Source organism: Urocampus carinirostris, chromosome 16 (assembly GCF_059441175.1).
Source record: "Urocampus carinirostris isolate Australia breed hairy pipefish chromosome 16, RoL_Ucar_1.0, whole genome shotgun sequence".
Classification (NCBI taxonomy): domain Eukaryota; kingdom Metazoa; phylum Chordata; class Actinopteri; order Syngnathiformes; family Syngnathidae; genus Urocampus; species Urocampus carinirostris.
In genome coordinates, this window is record NC_142364.1 from 7,323,469 (window position 1) to 7,346,454 (window position 22,986).

The 22,986-nt window shown below is 41.1% G+C and overlaps 1 protein-coding gene across 1 annotated transcript in view; it reads left to right on the top strand.

The window, feature by feature from the left end:
• Nucleotides 1–386: 386 nt before the first annotated feature.
• Nucleotides 387–22,986, top strand: part of LOC148350109 (uncharacterized) — a 51,837-nt gene continuing 29,237 nt past the window's right edge. Inside the window, exons 1-3 of the mRNA XM_088319988.1 lie at nt 387–448; nt 629–718; nt 10,025–10,069. Coding sequence (XP_088176114.1) covers nt 645–718; nt 10,025–10,069 — 119 coding nt within the window. The 5' untranslated portion in view covers nt 387–448; nt 629–644. The remainder of the gene's footprint in view (nt 449–628; nt 719–10,024; nt 10,070–22,986) is intronic.

The following is a 22,986-nucleotide window of genomic DNA, read 5'->3' on the forward strand; positions in this document are numbered from 1 at the left end:
CTCATGTTGGTTTTAGATCAGGGGATAGTGTAATAATTGTCTGTAGTCTCTACTAGTATGTACAGCCCTTTGAGACTTCTTGTGATTAAGGGCGTCACAAATAAACATGACTCGACTTGACTTGACCGCTATTGGTGTGTGAGTGTGTGTGTGAATGGGTAAGTGTGAAGCACATTGCTTTGGGAGCTCTTCATTGACTTGAAAAACGCCATAGAAATGCAGACCATTTACCATTGACTTGACTTAATGTTGATTTGTGAATTCATTTATGGTTCGGTTTTATCGCATGTTTTTAGCACCATCTAGAGGTTCATCTATGTCACTGCAGCTTTTCGTGCGGTCATATTGAAAAAAACGGAAGTTAGGTTTTCAGTAGGTACGAGACGGAAGACAGTACGCCATTTTCTACCGTCATCGCAGATTTTGTCATTTTGAGGTTCAATCGCCGGTAAGTTTCACTTACTTGTGTGTAACCAAGTTTGTTGTGATTTTGTATTTACGTTTGTTGTTTCTAATTCGAATTTGTATCGGTTTGTAATACAATATGCTAATTACTGACGAACACGGAGCTCGTCAAAATGGCGTCCCGGATGTACATATTGTAATACATTTGTGTGTGTATTTTCAGTTTTTCCTCATTTGGAATGCCATTAAACGCAGAGTCCTTGGTAACAGAAAGCTGTCGATCAAATCCGTGGTTCCAAAGGTGGCACCGGAGGTATTAGTATATATATTTCTAGTCATATTTATTTGTAAAACTCTTAACCCCAAAACGTTGTTAATGTGTTGTTCCTCTGGTTTACCAGTTTTGTAATTATTAGAAGTTAATTCTACTATTTCACGGTAGTTAGAAATTTATACCTGTCAACCTCCACTGCTCCATGCCCTTACAAACTTATTTTCCCTTACAAAATACAAAATAATCTTACACCATATATTTATTTCCAAACGTGTTTATTTATGTACATGTTATATTGTACATGTGTTTCTTTATATCATATATATTGTTAATTATCATTTTGTTGTGAGATACTGAGTTGCTCGACATGAACGAGGTTTATTATAAAAAAAGTTCAAAAATGAAGTCGCTTGGACGTTCACTGTAGAAGGAAAAAATACATGCGAATAGAATTAAGTAGAATAACAAATTTTCTTATTCAAATTAGGAATTCATTTTCTTGTATTAAATTATTGTTGGTGATATACTGTTTAAAGGGTCTCTTGTGCTTCTCTGAGTGTTGTCTCGCGGGCCGGATTCAATCCCTTAGTGGACCTGATCTGGCCCGCAGCCGCCTGTTTGACACCTGTGATCTAGTATGTCCTAGATAAAATAACTTTATTTTATTCCAGTAAAAGGATAAAACGTTTTAAAAAATATACTTAAAATAAATCCGTTTTGAAACCCGTGGGATAACGTTGCGTTTGTGGTCACCACAAACGTCTTTTTTTCATTTTCTCCTTTTATACTTCCTTTTTTTCTTATTTTCTTTACAACATAATAATTTGTAATATAATGCATCAAAGCAAGTGAGCCGTTGGAGAGCCGGCTCTCTTTAATGAGTTGAGCCAAAAAAGCCGGTTCTCTAGAAAAGAGACGGACTTCCTTTCATTACACAACACCACATGAAATCCGATGTTTTTTAAGACCACATGTATTTCAAATTGACTCAATCAACCCCGCCTGTTGTTTCAGATCAGAATGACATACAGCGTTTACAAAACTATGTTGTAATGTAGGCCTACTGCTCTGCTTTCGCTTTGTTCACGCGTGATGGGAATGATGCATGATGGGAAATCCCCAGGCGGCAGACACATGCGCACAGTAGCATCAAACCGCTCGCTTCGTTTGCAACGAAAACAACGAAACCGAGATAGAGGCTACCGCGGCGAACTCCTTTGACTTGATTGATTTGCCGTTTTGTGATTGTCTGTGTATACCGATGGTACCCATAATTGACAAATTTGCGTTTTTCCGAACAGATTTTCTTGTACATCGTACTCGTCTTAAAATGCACAATAAACGTACTTTGTACGGCAAAAACGTACAGGTCGACGGCAGGGTTGGGTTGGGTTACTTTAACTTGATTACTTTCAATTACTTTTGGATGACTCCAATACCAAATATGCTAATAAAAGACAAAAGAAACTAAATATGAATAAAATGATGACTCACAACACGTGGTAAGCTTTCTCTCCTGGCTTTGATCTCTTTGATCTCCGGCAAAACGAACATAAAATGCGACAGAAACAAAATGAAAAGAAATCCAAACAGCTTGCCAACATCATTTTTGCCGTTCCATGTAGATAGATAGATAGATAGATACTTTATTCATACCTGCAGGGAAATTCACATTTCCAGCAGCATCCCTTCGCTGAGAACAATACAATAATAAAGCCAAAGGAATACAATATACAAATACCCAATGTGACGTGCTAATAACCACTGTAGCGTGTTGTATAGAGTATTTAAATAGTGCTACATAAAATACACACTGCAATAAAAGTAATATGCAATGTAGGGGGTGTGGTTTAATGTGGGCCTTTACTCCGCCGGGTGGAGTTAAAGAGCCTCATGGCATGAGGAAGAAAAGATCTCTTCAGTCTGTCCGTGGTACAAGACAGTGACAGCAGTCTGTCGCTGAAGCTGCTCTTCTGTCTGGATATAATGCTGTGTAGTGGACGTGATGAATTGTCCATGATTGACCGCAGCTTTTTCAGTGCCCGTCTCTCAGCTACTGTTGTCAGGCTGTCCAGCTCTGTGCCCACAACATTTCGCGTGTATTCCGTTACTCCCCCAAGCCTGCACAAAATTGAGTCATTTTATTCATATTTAGTTTCTCTTGTCTTTTATTAGCATAGTTGGTATTGGAGTAATCCAAAAGTAATTGAAAGTAATCAAGTTAAAGTAACCCTACCCAACACTGGTCGACGGGTATGGAAATTCCATTGACTCATCTAATCTCATTAGCTACACCGCTTATCCTCAGTAGGGTCACGGGGGTGCTGGAGCCCATCCCAGTAATCATCGGGCAGTGGGCAGGGGACACCCTGAACTGGTTGCCAGCCAATCGCAGGGCACACGGGGACAGACAACTCACTCGCTCATTTACACCTTGGGACAATTTGAACCGACCAATTCACCTGAGATGCATGTTTTTGGAATGTGGGAGGAAACTGGAGTGCCCGGAGGAAACCCACGCAAGCACGGGGAGAACATACAAACTCCGCACAGGAAGTCTGGAGCTGGATTTGAACCCACGCAGGAGGTTCCCAAGACATGAACTGTGCCGCACATGCGCTAACCACTGCGCTGCCGTGCTGCACGACTAGAAAATTGTAATGACTCATTACTGGTGAGCTAGTCTTTAGAACCTGTCCTCAGGCTACTCTGTTCTTCTTAGATAAATGTTTCTTTTTTGGGAAGGCGAAAAACAAGGGATAACTGTATTCTCTTTTCTACGTTTATGACTTGAAATCCAAAGTCATGTACTGACTAAAGTCCTCCTCTCATCTCTTGAAGAGGAAATGAAGCGAGCAAAGATCTCCGCATCTCCAACGTTATCCTTTTAGTAGCTCTATTGACAGCCGCTGTCCCTTTGGTCTCCTTTAATCTAACAATTGAGCCGCCCGAGGGGCTTCTGGAAAGAAGGGGGGGAGTCTCGTTTATTTCGCAGTGCGCACACAGCAACCGGAGGTCGCCTTTCATGGCCGTTTAAGCGAGCACTTTAAATGGAAATGTACTTGACATATAAAGAGGTGTAATCAGTTCTTCGCTTCCGCTTCTTTAATTCCGACCTGATTTTTTTTTTCGTTTTTTGATGGAAAAAAAAATCCTCAGCAGTGCTTCTTCTGTGGCTGTTTGACAGCTTGACAAACGCATTTCAGCTCAGGGGCCACACGGTAGGAAAAAAACAACCTTTCACGAGGGCTGGACTAGTAGATTAAGGGGGAAGAGAGGGGGAGAGTAAGAGAAAGAAAGAAAAAGGAAAAACAAAGAGTGGATGAAAAAGAGGGAGAAAGAGTAAGAAATGGCGAGAAAAAAAAAGTTAGATACGGAGAGAGAGTGGAGGAAAGAAAGAAAAAGATATAGTAAAATAGAGAGAGACAAGAGGGAGAGAAAGAGGAAGAGAGAGAAAAGGAGAGACAGAAAATAAGAGTGATAGAGAAAGAAAGACACAGAGAAAAAGAGAGGGAAAGAAAAAGGGGAAGAGAGAGGGAGTGAGAGAAGAAATAGTGTTAGAGAAGGCTCAGAGAGAGAGAGAGAGAGAGAGAAATCAGAAAGAAGAGAAAGATATAGCGAAAGGAAGAGAGGGAAAGAAATGAAAGTGAGAGAGAGAGAGAGAAAGTGGAGAAGCAGAGAAAAAGAGACACACAGAGCGAGAGGGAGGGAAAGAAAGAGGTAGAGCGAGAAGTGAAAAGGAGGGACATTAAAAAAGGAGTGATAGACACAGAGAAAGCGAGAGGGTAAGAAAAAAGGGAAGAGAGATAGAGTGAAAGAAAGTGTAAGATAAGACTCAGAGACAAATCAGAAAGAAATATATAGAGAAAGGAAGAAAGAGAGGGAAAGAAATAAAAGGGAGAGAGAGAGAGGGAAAAGGGAGAAAGTGAGAGTAAAAGTGACACAAAGAGCAAGAGGTAGAGAAAGAAAGACAGAAAAAAGAAGAAAGAAAAGAAAAAGAGAGAGAACACCAATGAGAGAAGATAAAGAGTGAGAAATATAAGAGTGGAAGAAAGAAAAAAGAAGCAAGACGCAGAGAGAGAGAAGGAGAAAAAGAGAGAAAGAGAAAAGCAAAAAATCAAGAGTGAGGGAAAGCTAAAGAAAGCGAGACCCAGAGCTAGAGAGAGAAGGAGAAAAAACAGAAAGAGAAAGATCGAGAGAGAAAGAAAGAATCCACTTCCAGTTGCATTGCGAGTGGTGCCCAGCACTGAAATGAAATGATCTGCATTTATATAGCGCTTTACAATGTGCTCCACATTTCCCAACAGCGGCCTTGCAGCCATGTAAGGCGCTAACCTGCTTATCGGGGGTATTAGCGGTTCAGTGTCTTACCCAAGGACACTTCGACATGTAACACGGACGAGCCGGAATTCGAACCGGGATCCCTTGATCCCAAGACGAGCGCTCTACCTCCTGAGCTACTGCCGCCCCCACTGAGTGACCGTATTAAAAAGCACGGCTTGTTTTTCTCCTGTACTTCCCTCAGCGTCGACTCCCAGACCCTACCCGATCTCTCGACCCGCGTGCCGTATTTTGACACTCACCGCCCATTTCATCGGTGAAAATGTCTGCCGAGCACCATCGTAGCTTGGATGACGCCTCCCCCTGGCAAAGAAAGACTATTAATGAAGTCTTTGACGCCTTCTTGGCAAATGAATTTGCGGCAGGCGCCTGGTTTTGCTTCGTTTCACCGAATGGCGAATTGACATGCCTTTCTACATTGGAATTAAGTGTGTTTCTCCACAAAACGGACGCGTCTTTAACGATGGCGAATCAGGGAATGAAACACGTTTTCATCTACAAGAGAGTCACATTTTATAGTTCACACATAAAACACAATGTTATCCCACGGGTTTCAAAACGGATTTATTTTAAGTGTATTTTTAAAAACGTTTTATCATTTTTCTGGAATAAAATAAAGTGATTTTAACTGGTACATACTAGATCACAGGTGTCGAACAGGCGGCCCGCAGGCCAGATCAGGTCCGCTAAGGGATTGAATCCGGCCCGCGAGACAACACTCAGAGAAGCACAAGAGAAAAATAAGCTGCAGGTTGAAATATGTCAACTTGATGTTGCCAAAGCCAGGTGCCTCGAACAAAGACACTGTACTTGTATTTATTTCTCTCTCTCTCTCTCTTCCACCCCTTTTCTCTCTCTATCTCTCTGCCACCCCTTTTCTCTCTCTCTCTCTCTCTCTCTCTCTCTCTCTCTCTCCCTTTCTTCCACCCATTTTCTCTCTCTCTCTCGCTTTCTCTCTCTCTCTTCCACCCCTTCTCTCTCTCTCTCTCTCTCTCCCCCTCTCTCTCTCTCTCTCTTCGACCCATTTTCTCTCTCTCTCTCCCTCTCTCTCTCTCTTCGACCCATTTTCTCTCTCTCCCTCTCTCTCTCTTTTCGACCCATTTTCTCTCTCTCTCTCTCTCTCTCCCTCTCTTCCACCCCTTTTCTCTCTCTCTTTCTCTCTCTCCCTCTCTTTCACCCCCTTTCTCTCTCTTTCGCTCTCTTTCTCTCTCTCTCCTCCACCCCTTTTCTCCCACTCTCTGTCTCTTTCACTCTCTGTGTCTCTTTTCTCTCCTGTCTTTCTATTTCTCTTTGGATTTCTTTCTTCCGCTCCCTTTCTTTCCCCCTGTCTCACAACTTCTCTTTTTATCTCTTTTGTTTCTCACGTTCTCTCCCTCTCTTTCTTTGTCCCGCCCTCTCTCTACTTTTCTCTCCTTCTTTCTCTTATTTCTTTCTCTTTTTCTTTGTCTTTAATCTACTAGTCCGGCAACCGACAGAATGTCCGTTCTATCTTGTGGCCCCCGAGTTCAAATGAGTTTGACACCCCTGTACTAGATTGTATTTTTATTTTATCATGAATCATGATTGAATTTGTTATGATTATTAGATTAATTTTATTCATTAGTGTGGTGTAAAAATTCATTTAAATAAAACCTCAACGTCTGTCCCCAGAAGGGCTTTTACAGAAAAAAACATACATCGAATACACAATACAGTGGAACCTCGGTTTTCCAACGACTCACAGTTCGAACAAAAATCGGAGTTCGAACGCTGGTACGACGCGTTGCTGAGCGGCGTACGGGTAATGAAAATACGTGAAGTCGCAAAACCACGTTAAGTATTCCGCGATACAGCTATGGCTAACTGTAGTGCAGTGGTACCGTCTCGGGGTGGATGTTTCACATTACATTTTTTTTTTTTTTTTACTCCTTTTAATTTTCTCAGGTGCAATTGCACCTCCAATACACTAGGGGACGTCCGAGATTAAACAAGTGTGTAGCAAATGGGGCGAGTTACAGAATTTCGTCGAACTCCACCACCCCGATGAAGCCGCAGCCACCAGAGTCATCAGTGACTTTAACGACACTGTCATGAACCACTTCCGAAAAGTGTCATTGGATAGATATTTTAAGAGAAAAGAACATCCTGTAGCCGAGTCATCCGTAGCAAAGAGATTTGAACGTGTGAGCACCCCTCAGACAGAAGAGCTCCCCGAAGTTTTTATGGAAAGGGACTCTCCTTCCAAACAATCATTTTCCTTCCTCCTCCATCCCTTTCCACCGTCCACCTGCGCCTTCTGCTGACCACCACAAAGGTCAAAAATCCTATTCATAATTCTTTTCTTTATCCTTTTTTTTATTTTTACAAGTTCATGTTAGCGTAATCTTTCGTACGGAAGATTACGATAAGATTACATTTATGTTTGTTATTTGTGTCTTAAAGGTAAACAAAGGTAAACATTCGGGGTGTCGGAACGGATTAAAACGATTTACCGTAAATTCCAGACTATTAGCCGCTACTTTTTTCCCCAAATGTTCAGCCCTGCGGCTTATTCAGTGAAGCGGCCAATTTATGTAATTTTTCTAACGGCCACCAGTGGCGTTGGAGTATAAAAGGTAAGATTAAGACCAGAAGAACATGTGCGCCAAGAAAGACTGCAACCTCTAAGTTTATGCATACATTGTCTGTAAGGGAAAGGTACGTTCCGATAATGAGGAAGACGCCCATGATGGCGATAGTTATGAGGAGAAAGTCGAGAACAATCTACCGTGAATTTCACAATTACAGGATGCTTTCTTTTGAGAGACACGTTTAATGCATTGCGAGCGTGATCCTACTAGCGTGTTGGTACTTTGCAAAGGAACGGTTTGGGATGAAAGTTACATTATTATTATTAAAGCTTTGAAAATTCTCTCGGTGTACCATCTTTCTTCGTAACACGAATCAATACCCTAACTTGAAACCCAAAAATAAATCATACAAACAAATTGCTTGAGACTTTCACTAGATACCCCGGAAACTCTATTTTTAATCAACAAATAAAATTGTTAAATTCTGCTTGTAACACCTGATCTCTTCCAACACCTTAATTTGGAACTATATCCAAACAAAAAGCCAGAGTTTAAATCCAAACAATACCTTAACTTAAAACCCTAACTTAATGCAAACTCTTGAGATTTTCATTTAACGCTCCAAATATCTATTTTTAAATAACAAATCAACAGTTTCTACTCTATAGCATATGAATAACCTTTCTTTATTCATATATACTATATCCTTTTCTTGGACAATAATTGTGTATTATTTGTGATTGCAACATCCTTTGCTGTTTGGTAATCCTGAAAGGGGGATGCCACATGTGCGGTCCCTTCTCAAGGTTTCTTCATTTTCCTCATATTGAGGTTTTTGAGTTTTACCTTGCCCTCATGTTGGTTCCAGATCAGGGGATGGTGTAATAATAGTCTGAAAAAATAGTCCGTGTAAAAACCTGTGAAGCCCTTTGAGACTCTTTGTGATAAGGGCTATACAAATAAAAATGACTTGACTTGACTTGACTCAATGTATTTATTTTAGAGATTTATTCTGTTATGTGCTCTAAGAGCGAATCAAAAAGAAGGGGCGGGGCAAACGCGGGCTGATGGAAAGTGGGGTAAAGCTGAGTTACCGGTAGATCTGTCTGTTGTCGCAGCGGACAATAGTGGATATATATATTTTTCCCACCCTTAACTTTGGAAATATACATTTTGTTTCCTTGGATTACTTTCAACGGGACCCGGACTCTGCAGGTCTGCATCACACGTTAATTACGGGAATCATTTTCAATTCATGATGCTGATTGTGGTTCTAAGATTGTCTACTATTTATTTAGTTACTATTGTGGACTTTGGCCTGGACGGATCTATTGACACTAACAAAGATGTTATATAACGAAATTGTGAATATGCTTGATTGCTATTAAGATTTTCGAGAAGGGTTGTTCAAACCTCACATTGTGTTTGCTGTTAAACGTCATATTGAAATATAATATTGTGAATGTGCTTGATTGCTGTTGAGATTGTATTGTTTTCTGTTATTAGTGTCAATAAATTTGTTCAAACCAAAAAAAGTTACAATTGTGGAACTTACAGCCTGGTCTGGGTTAAAGTTGTGATTGTGTCACGAGTAATATTGCGTGCGCACGCGGCTTGTACAGAGGTGCGACTTGTGTAAGTACAAAAGTGGCAAATCACTTAAAAAGTGGTGGGTGCGGCTTATAATCAGGTGCACTCTATAGTCCGGATTTTACGGTACATTATTTGCAATGGGAAAAATGATTTCGGTGTTCGAACAAATCGCTTTTCGAACAGGGTTCTGGAACGGATTTTGGTCGAGAACCGAGGTTCCACTGTATTATAATACAGCACAATTGTTGAGGCTACGGGTGGTCACGTATCTCACCTCCGTAAGTTTATGTCCTCACAAGGCGCCTCCATGTTCGATCTCACGCGCTATACACGGGCAACAAATTCCCTTATTAAACACAGCGCGCTTGAGAAATTTCAATTAGCCGTGGCGGAAGAAAGGAAGAACAGCGTCACCCGACCGTTATTAGGGGCGGGGGGTCCTTTTACGGACGGCAGATGGTCTCGGACGACGGCCCCGAGATGATGACCGCTTAAGAGGCCATCAAGAAGCGAAATGTATTTAAGCGGTCAAGAGTGTCACCGTGGAGAGCTCGGACGCCAAATTGGCCACTTTGGTTAATGGGCAGATGAAGCGTAACGAATAGTGGGAGACGTCATGAGTGGCTCGCTCGCTTACACCTGAATTAACACCGGTGACCTGTGGAATTGCTCCCGAAGCTCTTCGGGAAAAAGGCGGGGTTAATGGAAGCCATTTCATATGGTTATCTTTGGGGCCGCAACTAACGATTCATTTCATAATCGATGAATCTGATTTCTAATTTCCCTCCCATTTGTTCAAATATTAAAGTGGAATAAGAAAGCTTGATGCGGTTGAGAAAATGATTTGGTTGCTATTTTTCAGCCACACTTACACGGAGGAGGACCTCTTGAAGCGCATCTTCCAAAAGTAAGTTAAACTCGACTTTATTTTTCTGTATAGAGCATATTATTTTATGAAATGTTTCTTTTTCAGTACAAAACAATACAGGTGACTTATATAGGCCTTAAATATACTTGTATGAGCCTTAAATATTCAAAATATAGCACTGAAGCAACTTAAGAACAAATTCAACTCACGAACGATCGTCCAGAACCTAACTCGATCCTAAGTAGGGCAGTATATCAAAAATTTCACATAGCTTTTTGATGAAAATTGTCTTGGCGCCCTCTGCCGGACCAAAGTGGTACTACAATTGCCAGCATCACAACGAAATGGTGTGCACTCTAATTTGCATTGATTTAATGTTTTAGTGGCTCAAAAAACACGTAAAACAACGAATCGATGATCTTATCAGTTGCCAACTCCTTTCATCATCGATTTTAATCGGTTTTGTCCATTTGCTCTTGCAGCACTAGTTAGCTTACATGTTTTCATTTATTCATTTACAATAGTACCTCTACTTAGGGAGGTCTCTACATACGAAAGTTTCAGGTTACGGATTACCTGAACACGAAGATATTACCTCTAGTTACGATAGCGTTTCTAGATACGAAGTCAAAAATACTGTACGTGCAGCCAGCGTTCTAAGCGGGAATCCCGGCATGCTCTTCGTGTCTGATTCCCGCTTTGTAAACAGTTTACCTAACGGTACAGCTACGAAAAGCTTGCATTTGCAATAGACCGAGCCAAAGACATGCAGAAAAAAGGACAAGGACAAAGGAGGGAGAGACTTTTTCTGGCCACCGAAACCCAGCAAGATATAATAGAAAGGTATGAAAACACACACCACCGTGGAGTTTTTGGCAAAATTCCATGAATCGTGGAATTTGTGGAAAGGAATCACCCAGAAAAAGTGATGACAAGTCGGGCGATCGCTCATTATGATGACGTCTGCCTGCATTTACGAACGATCGTCCAAAGCTGGCGAAAGCAGATGTCATTGGATCAGTTTTTCAAGAAACATGAGGTAAAAAAACACTGCTGAGGAACAGTAAACATTCATACTTTTACTCATATACAGTACTAGCAATACCATACTCAGGGGTGGCTAACTACTTGGAGTCGCTGAAAACCTATCCAATGTTTTCATTTATGAATAAATATACATGCAGGACACTACATTTATATTTCTTTTTATATTGGTTTTTAAATAAATACGTTTGGCACAAAAAGGATGTATTTTGTCCTGAAATCTAAGTTAAACAACAATGAACTATAACGGATAGAAAACAAGAAAGTCAGAGAGAGAGGGAGAAGAGAGAGAGAAGCTTAGTTTGATCAAATACTTACCAATCTGGCCTGAACCTCCGATTGGGTCGAGCTAAGATCTTACCTCTGGGCTGAAAGTGGCGGACAACATTTTTTTTCTGCTTTCAAAGGCTTGAACACAGTATACCGTTTTTCCTTGTGCTGCTCTTCTCACAATCACTTTGGTGTACTATCGCCCCCTAGCTGATTATAGTTTGTGATGTTTCTCGACGCCAGCTATCTGGCATTCAGACACCATCTCAGAATCTGATTGGCTGAACCTTTTCCAAGGCTTATATTATGGGAAACGGCCTTCGGGCGGCAGTAGCTGAGGAGGTAGAGCGCTCGTCTTGGGATCAAGGGATCCCAGTTCGAATCCCGGCTCGTCCGTGTTACATGTCGAAGTGTCCTTGGGTAAGACACTGAACCCCTATTACCCCCAATAAGCAGGTTAGCGCCTTAAATGGCTGCAAGGCCGCTATTGGGAAATGTGGAGCACATTGTAAAGCGCTTTGGGAAGTCATTGACTTGAAAAGTGCTATATAAATGCAGATCATTTCATTCAGGATTTTTTGTGAAGGCCTCCAGGTAGACTTATGTGCCTAACAACAAGTAATCCTGAAATGTGGTTGGTTAATTGCTTGAATACGAAAGAACACATCTGGAAGGTGCGCAACCGGGCAGAAGCGATAAAAGGAAACTGATATTTTGGAATTATTCATGGTCAAAATATAATTAACATAACATGATTCATGTTATTTTTTTGGGCCAGCAGCAGAGGCCTTGCAGGCCCTCGTGGCCTGGCACTGTTGGCTCCTAATTTTGTTACATAAAGCGTTAAGAAGTTTGTTTCCCTTTTATCATTTTAGAGCCCCCTCGCTATATTTTGCCATATCAGAGGCCGACGTCAGCATGGAGAAAAAAAAAGGGGGGAAAAAAAGGTCAAAGCAATTTATATCTGACACATAGACTTTGATCGTTTTGTCATCGCCTCGGGGACCCGAGCCGCCTCTATCGCCGGTGCCGCCTCCGCCGGCATAAAGTTATTGACACAGACAGATGGAAGCGTGTGCAAAGGTGCGCACACGCGTGTGCACGACAGCTGAGGGGGTTGATGCCGTTCAGCTTTTGTTGAGCGGAATATTGAACTCAGTTGATCCAAAGTTGCAATGTGGCCAAATGCATCCAGCCATTGAAGTGCCAGTCCATACATTTGTACAGTGGAACCTCGGTTTTCGAACGCCTCTCAGTTCGAACGAATCGGAGTCCGACCAAAAATTTCGAGAAATTCTTGCTTCGCTTTTCGGTCAAAAAATCGGAGTTCCAACGCCGGTAATGCGTGAGTGCGTACGCTAGGGTGCGATGCTGAGCGGCGTACGGGTGGAGATCGCTCTTTTCGTGACCGACTGTTATCGCGTGCGGACGTGCTTCGTTTTGCTTTCTCTTTTAATATAGGTGTATGAAGTCTTTTAGCCCCTACTTATGCCTCCGAAGAAAGTCAGTGCAAGCCGCAAAGTTGCTACGGGTGAAAAAAGAAAAGTAGTGCATACAACTATTGCATTTAAGAAAGAAATAATAGCACCACCGCCCACCTGCGCCTTCTGCTGACCACCACAAAGGTAAAAAATCCTATTCATAACTCTTTTCTTTATCCTTTTTTTAAATTTTTACACATTCATGTTAGCGTAATCTAATGTCAAAAAAGAAAAAAAATACCAAAATAAAAAAAGTAGTGAAAAGCTGAGAAAAAAAAGAAACAAAAGAAAGAGAAAAAAAGAAGGAAAAATAGAGAAAAAAGCCAGAAAAAAAGAAAAGAAAGAAATGTAGGAAAAAAGTAACAAAAACCAAAAAGTAACAGCTTGGAAAAAAAAACACAATGAGATTTTTTTTAAAGGATTTAAAAAAAAAAAAAGTACAAACAAACACAGAAAAAAAAAGAAAAGAAGTTTTGGACCTGTTTGATAATGAATTATCTTGCCACACTTGGGATTATGGTTGCTCACTGTTGTTTCAGGCGTTGCTCACCGACTTTGTGTGAACGCTCAGACCCCTGCAAAATTACAGGGAACATTGCTAACGACCCCGACCACGTTTTTGCTCTTCCGTCCTGGCTACTCACCCGTTTTTCCGTTCCCGACACCGCCATCGCTCGCCACGGAAGTCCCATTTCCGCGTTCAGAGCAACCTTTCTCTTCCTTCAATAAAACTTGTGAGAAACGTACGCAATTGGGTCCTGTTTGGGTCCTGACATTCAGAATAGTAATCAGGTGCTCAATGCGACTATTTCTTTCTTTACCATAAAACTTATTTTCCATGATTTCTTTTACAAGAATCGGTAAAACATTTTCCTCGCCAGACAATTCTCCATATAACCGAAGGCGTCGCCGTACTTCGGCTGACTTCATTAAACCGTCCAAAAAACGTCCGTTTGAGAAAAATGAAGACGTGTCAGATGTACTACCGGCGCTCCGTAACAGACGACGTCCTCCCTCCGCTGTGGTTATTTATCGGACACATCGGGAAGTTGCGGTGAAAGGCAGAGAGGGGGGGGCAATTGCGGGAAAGACCAGGAGGCAGAAACTGCCTTCATGAATACCCATCATGCCAATTCCTCTGTGATTTATGGCGAGTTCTGCCAAATAGAGGGGAGGGGGCGCCGAATGACCTTCACTCCCCCACGCGGGGGAATTGTGCAACCCAAACATGTTCACTGAAGAGGTTAATTAGCATCATATGGAATCGTGATGGCGTTGTCGAAAAACCCTCTGGCGAACGCCAACCCTAAAAAAAAAAAATCGCCAATATGTTCTGAAAACAAGCGTATAACTGTAGTCCTAGATGAATAACTTAAACACTAAAAATAAGCAAAACCCCCAAAATTAAAACCAATTCATTTTTATACAATAACCAGACACAAATACCTTTTAATTTACTTTAAAAAAAAAACTTTGAAATTGTGTACACATTATTTGGTTGCGCAGGGCGGAGAATAGGAAAACACATTGAAAAAGTCTTAAAGTATTAAAAAGGGAGGTCTAACACACTCTTCTTTGTTTGATTATATTTCTTGATTGAGCTATACTGCCCCAAATGGAAGAATTGGGTAATTAAGATTTAGGCATTCTAGTACATTTGACTCATCCATCCCTCACATCATCCATCCAATCATCCGTCCATCCCTCCATCCAATCAGCAATCTATCTTGCATTCATCCATTAAACTGTCAATCCAAATATACATCCATCCATCCAACCATCCAATCAGCAATCTATCTTGTATTCATGCACTAAACTGTCCATCCAACTATACATCCATCCACCTCTACCTCCATCCCTTGATCCATCCCTCCATCCATCCCTAGATCCCTCCATCAATCAATCAATCCATCCATCCATTCATCCACCCAAACATCCATCTTGCATTCATCCACCAAACTGTCTATTTAACAATTCATCCATCCATCCAATCAGCAATCTATCTTGCATTCATCCACCAAACTGTCCATCCAAATATACATCCATCCATCCCTCCATCCATCCAACCATCCAATCAGCAATCTATCTTGTATTCATGCAGTAAACTGTCCATCCTACTATACATCCATCCACCTCTACCTCCATCCCTTGATCCATCCCTCCATCCATCCCTTGATCCATCCCTCCATCCATCCCTAGATCCCTCCATCAATCAATCCATCCATCCATTCATCCACCCAAACATCCATCTTGCATTCATCCACCAAACTGTCTATTTAACAATTCATCCATCCATCCAATCAGCAATCTATCTTGCATTCATCCACCAAATTATCCATCCAAATATACATCCATCCATCCCTCCATCCATCCCTTGATCCATCCCTCCATCCATCCCTTGATCCATCCCTCCATCAATCCATCCATCCCTTGATCCATCCCTCCATCAATCCATCCATCCATCCACCCAAACATCCAGCTTGCCTTCATCCACCAAACTGTCCATTTAACAATTCATCCATCCATCCATCCATCCAATCAGCAATCTATCTTGCATTCATCCACTAAACTGTCCATCCAACTACACATCCATGCATCCCTTGACCCATTCCTCCATCAATCCATCCATTCATCCACCAAACTGTCCATTTAACAATTCATCCATCCTTCCACCCATCCATCCTTCCAATTAGTAATCCATCTTGCATTCATTCACCAAACTGTCTATTTAACAATTCATCCATCCATCCATCCATCCATCCAATCAGCAATCTATCTTTCATTCATCTACCAAACTGTCCATCCAAATATACATCCATCCATCCCTCCATCCATCCCTTGATCCATCCCTCCATCAATCCATCCATCTCTTGATCCATCCCTCCATCAATCCATCCATTCATCAACCAAACATCCATCTTGCCTTCATCCACCAAACTTTCCATTTAACAATTCATCCATCCATCCATCCAATCAGCAATCTATCTTGCATTCATCCACCAAACTGTCCATTTAACAATTCATCCATCCTTCCACCCATCCATCCTTCCAATCAGTAATCCATCTTGCATTCATTCACCAAACTGTCTATTTAACAATTCATCCATCCATCCATCCAATCAGCAATCTATCTTTCATTCATCTACCAAACTGTCCATCCAAATATACATCCATCTATCCATCCCTTGATCCATCCCTCCATCAATCCATCCATCCCTTGATCCATCCCTCCATCAATCCATCCATCTCTTGATCCATCCCTCCATCAATCAATCCATTCATCAACCAAACATCCATCTTGCCTTCATCCACCAAACTGTCCATTTAACAATTCATCCATCCATCCATCCAATCAGCAATCTATCTTGCATTCATCCACCAAACTGTCCATCCAAATATACATCCATCCATCCCTTGATCCATCCCTCCATCAATCCATCCATCTCTTGATCCATCCCTCCATCAATCCATCCATTTATCCACCCAATCATCCATCTTGCATTCATCCACCAAACTGTCCATCCAACTATTCATCTATACATCCATCCATCCATCTTGCATTCATCCACCAAACTGTCCATCCAACTACCCATCCGTACATACATACTCATATATCCATCAGACCTTTAACCCGACCATCCATGCATCAGATCATCCAACCAATCATCAATCTATTCTTATAATAACTTATTAATGTGCCATTTTTTTTTTTGTTGAAAAAAAAGAAAACGTGCATTGCTTTCATGACATGTTGATCGTATTCATCTGAACTTATCAATCCATTCCCATACTTTTATCACGAGAGCCGTGCGGAATGGCCCCTCCTCCCAGGCTACCGACTTTCCCTCGACACCCTCCGGCCTCCGATCTTTATAACCGCATTAAGCGGCGCTGGAAATCAGCATGTTCCATTTGCCAGACCTCGTTACTGGAGGCTCTTTACACTCAAGTCCACAGATCACAAACCCAATCGAGCCCTGCAATCTGCGCTCGATTTATGACGGAGGGGCCGAGCCGCCATTGGTCCGGCGGCACCTGCTCGGCCCCGTTGAAGCTCGACGCTCCTTTTTTGTTATTGGTCTTTTGATTTATACGCCCTATCGTGGCCAGGAGTGGTCGGAGACCGGAGAGAGTGCCCACCGAGAGGAGGATAATGTACTCGGCCATTATGAGCTCCCTTGTCCGCTCACGGCAATATCGTGAAGAAGGAAGATGGAACGACTCATTGGACGCCGAACGGTGCGAAAATGATCAATACATTGGATTTGCGCAGGTTTAGGGTCTGGAACAGGACACGGCACTAGAATGAAACTGTTATTGACTCTACGGACAATTTTTATGGTAATGTTTCAACAAGAAAGACATGACTCTTGTCCTCCATGTTTGTTGGTAGCGACGTTGCGCAAAGAGACAGAATAAACGTAATCATTTTAATATTTATTTGAATCTAAAAACAATTGATCACATTTTTTGTCAGTTATACGCAGGGTAGGGTTACTTGATTACTTTCAATTACTTTGGGATGACTCCAATACCAAATATGCTAATAAAAGACAAAAGAAACCAAATATGAATAAAATGACTAAATTTTGTGCAGGCTTGGGAAGTAACGGAATACATGGAACGGCAAAAACGATGTTGGCAAGCTGTTTGGATTTATTTTCATTTTGTTTCTGTCGCATTTGATGTTCGTTTTGCCGGAGATCAAAGAGATCAAAGCCAGGAGAGAAAGCTAACCACGTAGTGCGAGTCATAATTTTATTCATGTTTAGTTTCTTTTGTCTTTTATTAGCATATTTGGTATTGGAGTCATCCAAAAGTAATTGAAATAATCCAGTTAAAGTAACCCTACCCAACCCTGGTACTTAAGCAATGAAAATACTGAAAATACAATTCAAAGAATTATTATCTTCAATACAATGAACTTTTGCTAATTATAAGGATACTTTTTCTAATTTTAGGATAGAAAAATAGTTATACTACAATATTTCATTCAGAAATGAGTATGAAAATCTAAATAACGAGAAAAAACTAGCTTTTGCAACAACACTGAACATGAACGGTGATGCGATCACACGATTTCAGTCACCATGGCGATTGCGCTCTCCGACGATGTGTTCCTGCAAATGTGTACGAATCATCATCCCTCTCTGCCTCAACAATAACGCCTTTATCTTTTTTAAAAAGAAAAAAACTCTGTTGAAGCGTTAACTGTCTGGATTTTTCCATATGTTTGCTTTGCTCATCAAACTGCTTCACCACTACTCGCCACATAGGGTCGCCTACACACTCTCAATTGTTGAATACAGGAAGTGACACTAACAAGCGGGGTATTTCTCGATGTGTGGACAAAACTCCGATGCAAGCCATTCCTACCGTCCAATGGTCAATTAAGTTTTCAGAAGCATTTTCTCTATTTATGCGTCATGTCATTGAATGAGTTAACGGATCTGTAAACTTTTCAGTCGCAAAAGTTTTTCTGTCTTTATAACAGGAACGACAACCTCAGGTCTTATTTATTTGCGCTTTATTACACAACAAGTCTCAGTCAGTTCTGTATTCTGCCTCTTTAAAAAGCCCGACAAGCGGAATCCGGTTTGTATAAAGCACTGGAACGTCGTATATAATATACCAGGATGCGAGAACACGTCTTTAAATCCTTGCACCTGAACTCGTGAGTTGAATAAGCATGATAAATGGATTAACCGTGCACAAAGCGACTAACAATAGCGTGAAAATTCACACGACCTACCTGAAGCCGACGGGGGGAAGATGATCCCGACGTAAAACGTAGCAGATTGTCTGCGTCGTAATTCCTCTCTTTCAAATCCTAAATACAAGCAAAATGAAAGTGAGGAATGATGCCGGGCCCCCAAGTCATTCGTCAGACTGACAGCTTTGAAATGGAACAATGGAGCTGTCTCCACCTCTACCTGGGCCGCATGCTGCTTTACTTAAATAACTCTTGTATTCACGGAATGGCTTCCTGCCGTACGGCGATCCCACTGAAAACATGATGGCGATCGGCAGGGGGCGCTACCTTGATTAATGTCTGTGCAATAGGATGAAAAATCAGTTTATCATTAACCGGTTGATGGGATGATTGTAAATACATTTATTATTCATTTACTACGATGTTAGAATTTGAATTGGAACTAGAATTGTCTTAATTATCTATAGGGTTCCAACGTTTGGGTAAAATGTTTTCCTTGCTTCAAAGAGTTTTATCACCTTGTGAACCACTCAACTATTCACCTGAGAAGAGAAGCTGCTGCATTGTCATGTTTGATGTTTCTTCTTTTCCGATGGTCTTAAACGTACATAAGCACACGCAAAAACGTACGTAAACCTGCACAAAAATGTACGTGAGCACACAAAACGTACATAAATACACCCAAAAACGTATGTAAAGGCACGCAAAAAAAAACTTACATAGAAACAGAAAAAAAGGAAACATGCAGAAAAACATACTTCAAGCACCTCTTTTGACCGTCAGTAACGGTAACGGCAGAAAAACTAATTATGTATATTACAATACTACTAAAGAAATGCCTTTACGTCATGGAGTTATTCATAACGGCGGTATTCCTGACACTGGTAGTAATGCACAAAAATGGCAAAATCTTTACAAAGCTCCCCAGATTCTGGACTAAATTAAAAGAAAGGTATTGTGGGACGTAGTTCAGCCAATAGCATATTGGCATTCCCATAATACCATGCTGAAAATCAATAGCAAACAAAATTTTCTATCGACCCATACCAAACATTATTAATGTCGTATAGTGAAAAAAATGCCGTACAGAACAAGGGGCTCAAATTCCGTCCCGGGGGCCAATTGCGGCCCCCATGATGATAGTTTGAGGCTCCTGCCTTAATATGAAAGTTAAAGGGACAGTGTATTATTTTCCCACCAGTTATCTCTGTATTCTGTCGTGCCAACAAAAACAAGTGCTTAAAAGCACAACGGAAAAAAACAAAATACGGAGACTCAATGTGACTAAAATGCAACTTATTACTTTTGAAAAGAAGAGAATAAGGGAAATAAAAGAGAAAATTAAAGAAATATAAGAAAAAAAGAAAGAAATGTCAAAAAAAGAAGAGAAAACCGAAGTAAAGGAAAACTTTAAAAATAAGTAACGATAAAAAAGAGTTTTTTTTCTCTTTAAATCCTTACTTTTCTCTTTTTTTCTTTCTTTTTATCGCTTTTGCTTTTATTCTTATTTTTCCCCTACCGTTCTTATTAGTCATGTATTCCTTTTTTTTTTGCTTTTTTTCCTTATTTCTTCTTCCCTATTTTTAATCCTTTAAAAAATTCCTTTCCCCTTCTTTTTGTCTTTCTTTGAAAGAGGCTGGGTAAAAAAATGGTTCTTTCATTCCCCATAGTTTGCAGTCTTCCTTGGACTCATTTTCAGTTGCACTTCTTATCACAGCGACATCTAGTGGACAAATATAAAACACTGTCGCTTTAAGAACAGCGGAATGTTTTTCTCAGCGCTGTTTTTGTGGGAAAGCACATTTGCCCCAACCTCACCTGGGTCCTAGCTTCAGCGGCCCCTGACTCAATTGAGTTTGAGACCCACGGTATACCGTAAAATGAAAACGTGGTAAGGCAGGTATGCCGTATCCTGGGGGTCTAATATGCATCTCCATTGTGGCCCCCCTTGCCTGCATTTGAGGGCCTTAAAGAACCAAGAGACCTAGTGTGCCTGCTGGTAAAAAAATGAGTGAGTGATAAATGTGAGGTCTTTTCTTAATGCTAATCAGCTGTCAGTCGTCGGAGGGTAAGGGTATGTTCCGTAGCTTTTTCACTTCATCCCTAGACAATAATGGGATATGACGCTCCATCACTTTCCCGTCCTTCTAATTGTGGCCCCTACGGCTCCGTCGTTCGTCAGGAGCTTTTGTCGTTCGGAAATTGAACCCTTGGCTGAAGGACTTTATGTGTGTGTGCGTTTCACAGGGTTGGGTAGGGTTACTTTAACTGGATTACTTTCAATGACTTTTGGATGACTCCAATACCAAATACGCTCATAAAAGACAAAAGAAACTAAATATGAATAAAATGACTAAATTTTGTGCAGGCTTGGGGAGTAACGGAATACATGGAACGGCAAAAATGATGTTGGCAAGCTGTTTGGATTTATTTTCATTTTGTTTCTGTGGCATTTCATCTTAGTTTTGCCGGAGATCAAAGAGATCAAAGCCAGGAGAGAAAGCTTACCACGTGTTGTGAGTCATCATTTTATTCATATTTAGTTTCTTTTGTCTTTTATTCGCGTATTTGGTATTGGAGTCATCCAAAAGTCATTGAAAGTAATCAAGTTAAAGTAACCCTACCCAACCCTGGCCTTTCATATACAGAAGTGTCTTTATAAAAAAGGTCTTGACGCCATCTTAAGTGGTAATTTAGCATCACAATGGAATCATGTGCACTCTTATTTGAATTGATTTAACGCACTTAGTGAATCATTAATCACGTGACACAACGAATCGGTGATCTGAATGGTTGCCGACGCTTTTAATCGATTTTTGGATTAGTTGTTGCAGCCTCAATTTTCAATAATACATAATTGTCGCTATTAATCATGTTGCTGTTGTTTGAATTCCACACCTCTTAGGGCTGATCTGTTTTTGTATCATAAAAGATTTCATAAAAAGAGGTGCCTCAAGGGGGACGGCTGTAGGACGGGATGGAATTCTCTTATGTAAATACTCCTCTCCTGGTCCGTACAAGTTTGAAATTCATTGATGTCTTCTTCTTTTTTTAGTGTCTACAAATGTTTAAACTGAGAGTGTTTTCAATTACAAGGTGGTTATTTATGCATCAAATTGACCAACATGGTTTGTAAATCTGATTTGAATTGAATTTCATCAGTACTTAAAGGACTGTCGGTTTTCAAAGATTTCAGTCCACGAAACCACAGCAAATTCAAAAGACTTTGTCTTGTCATCTTGAACAACTCATTAAAAATAACATTATTCATCGTTGTGTAAAAAAAAAAAAAAAAAAGGTGAATTCAGGATGGGTTTTCGATCTGTCACAGTCCTGTACTCGGGTTTGTTTTTCTCGTTCCTTCTTCCCCTCTCTCCATCCCGCTTGCCCTGACCTTATTTGGTCACGTGCTTCCTAGCTCTAATTTACACCCCGCTTGTCACCTGTCCTGACTACCCTCAAATCACACCTCTCCCTCTTCACTGTTTGAACACTTTTGTTCTCTTTGGTCTGTGCTAGTTTATTGTCTTCATGTCACCATCTAAGCACTCTTGACCTAGCATTTTCTCATTCCAGTGTATCGAACCCCTTGCCTGTCTTTCTGGATCGCGAGTACTGCCAAATGAACTCTTTGACTTTCGCCCTCTCTTATTTGGATTCGCTGGAATACTGACCCCTCGCCGGCATCCTCGACCACGATTATTGCCTCATGTAGGTTTTAGATCAGGGGATAGGGTAGTAATGGTCTGAAGTCTGTAAAAGTCTTTGGTCTGTGCAGTTCTTTGAGACTCCTTGTGCTATACAAATAAACATGATTTGACTATTGTCACTGATATCAATGTAAGATTCATTGCGGTCAGAGAGAGCACATGGGGTAGATTGTGTGTGCATGTATTGGGTGGACGTGACTACGTGAGCGACTGTGATAGGCTGGTGTACGCTGTCAGTTAAACAGCCTTGGTGTGCATGCATAGTCTACATCTCCGAATCCCAAAAAAAAAAACTCGTGGTACAGCTTCAGCTAGCTTTTAGCGGTTCATTTCCTTGAAAAGAAATTCCGCAATTAAATCGGACTCTAATGAAAGTCAAAAGAGCGCAAAGAAACGGCTGATCACCACCGGGTGCTCCATAGATTGTTATCGGTTCCGGGAAGCGACTGAGGCGATGTTGGGACAGAAAGCGATAGCGAGGCTGAAGGTCTGGCCTACTTCTACAGACCTCACAAGCTACCTCTGCAAAGCTTATATTTCAGCAACACCAGATCCATTAACCATGAAATAAATGATCTGGAGCTACAACTCGTCCGAAACTGCAACATAAAGACTTGGCTCAAATTGAAGACACCCGATAATAGCGCGCAGCTAGCCGGCCACTCTCTAAATCGCTCTCTTACTCCTGAAAGGAGAAGCGTTCCAATTTCGTTGTAGTCTGTATAACGACAATAAAAC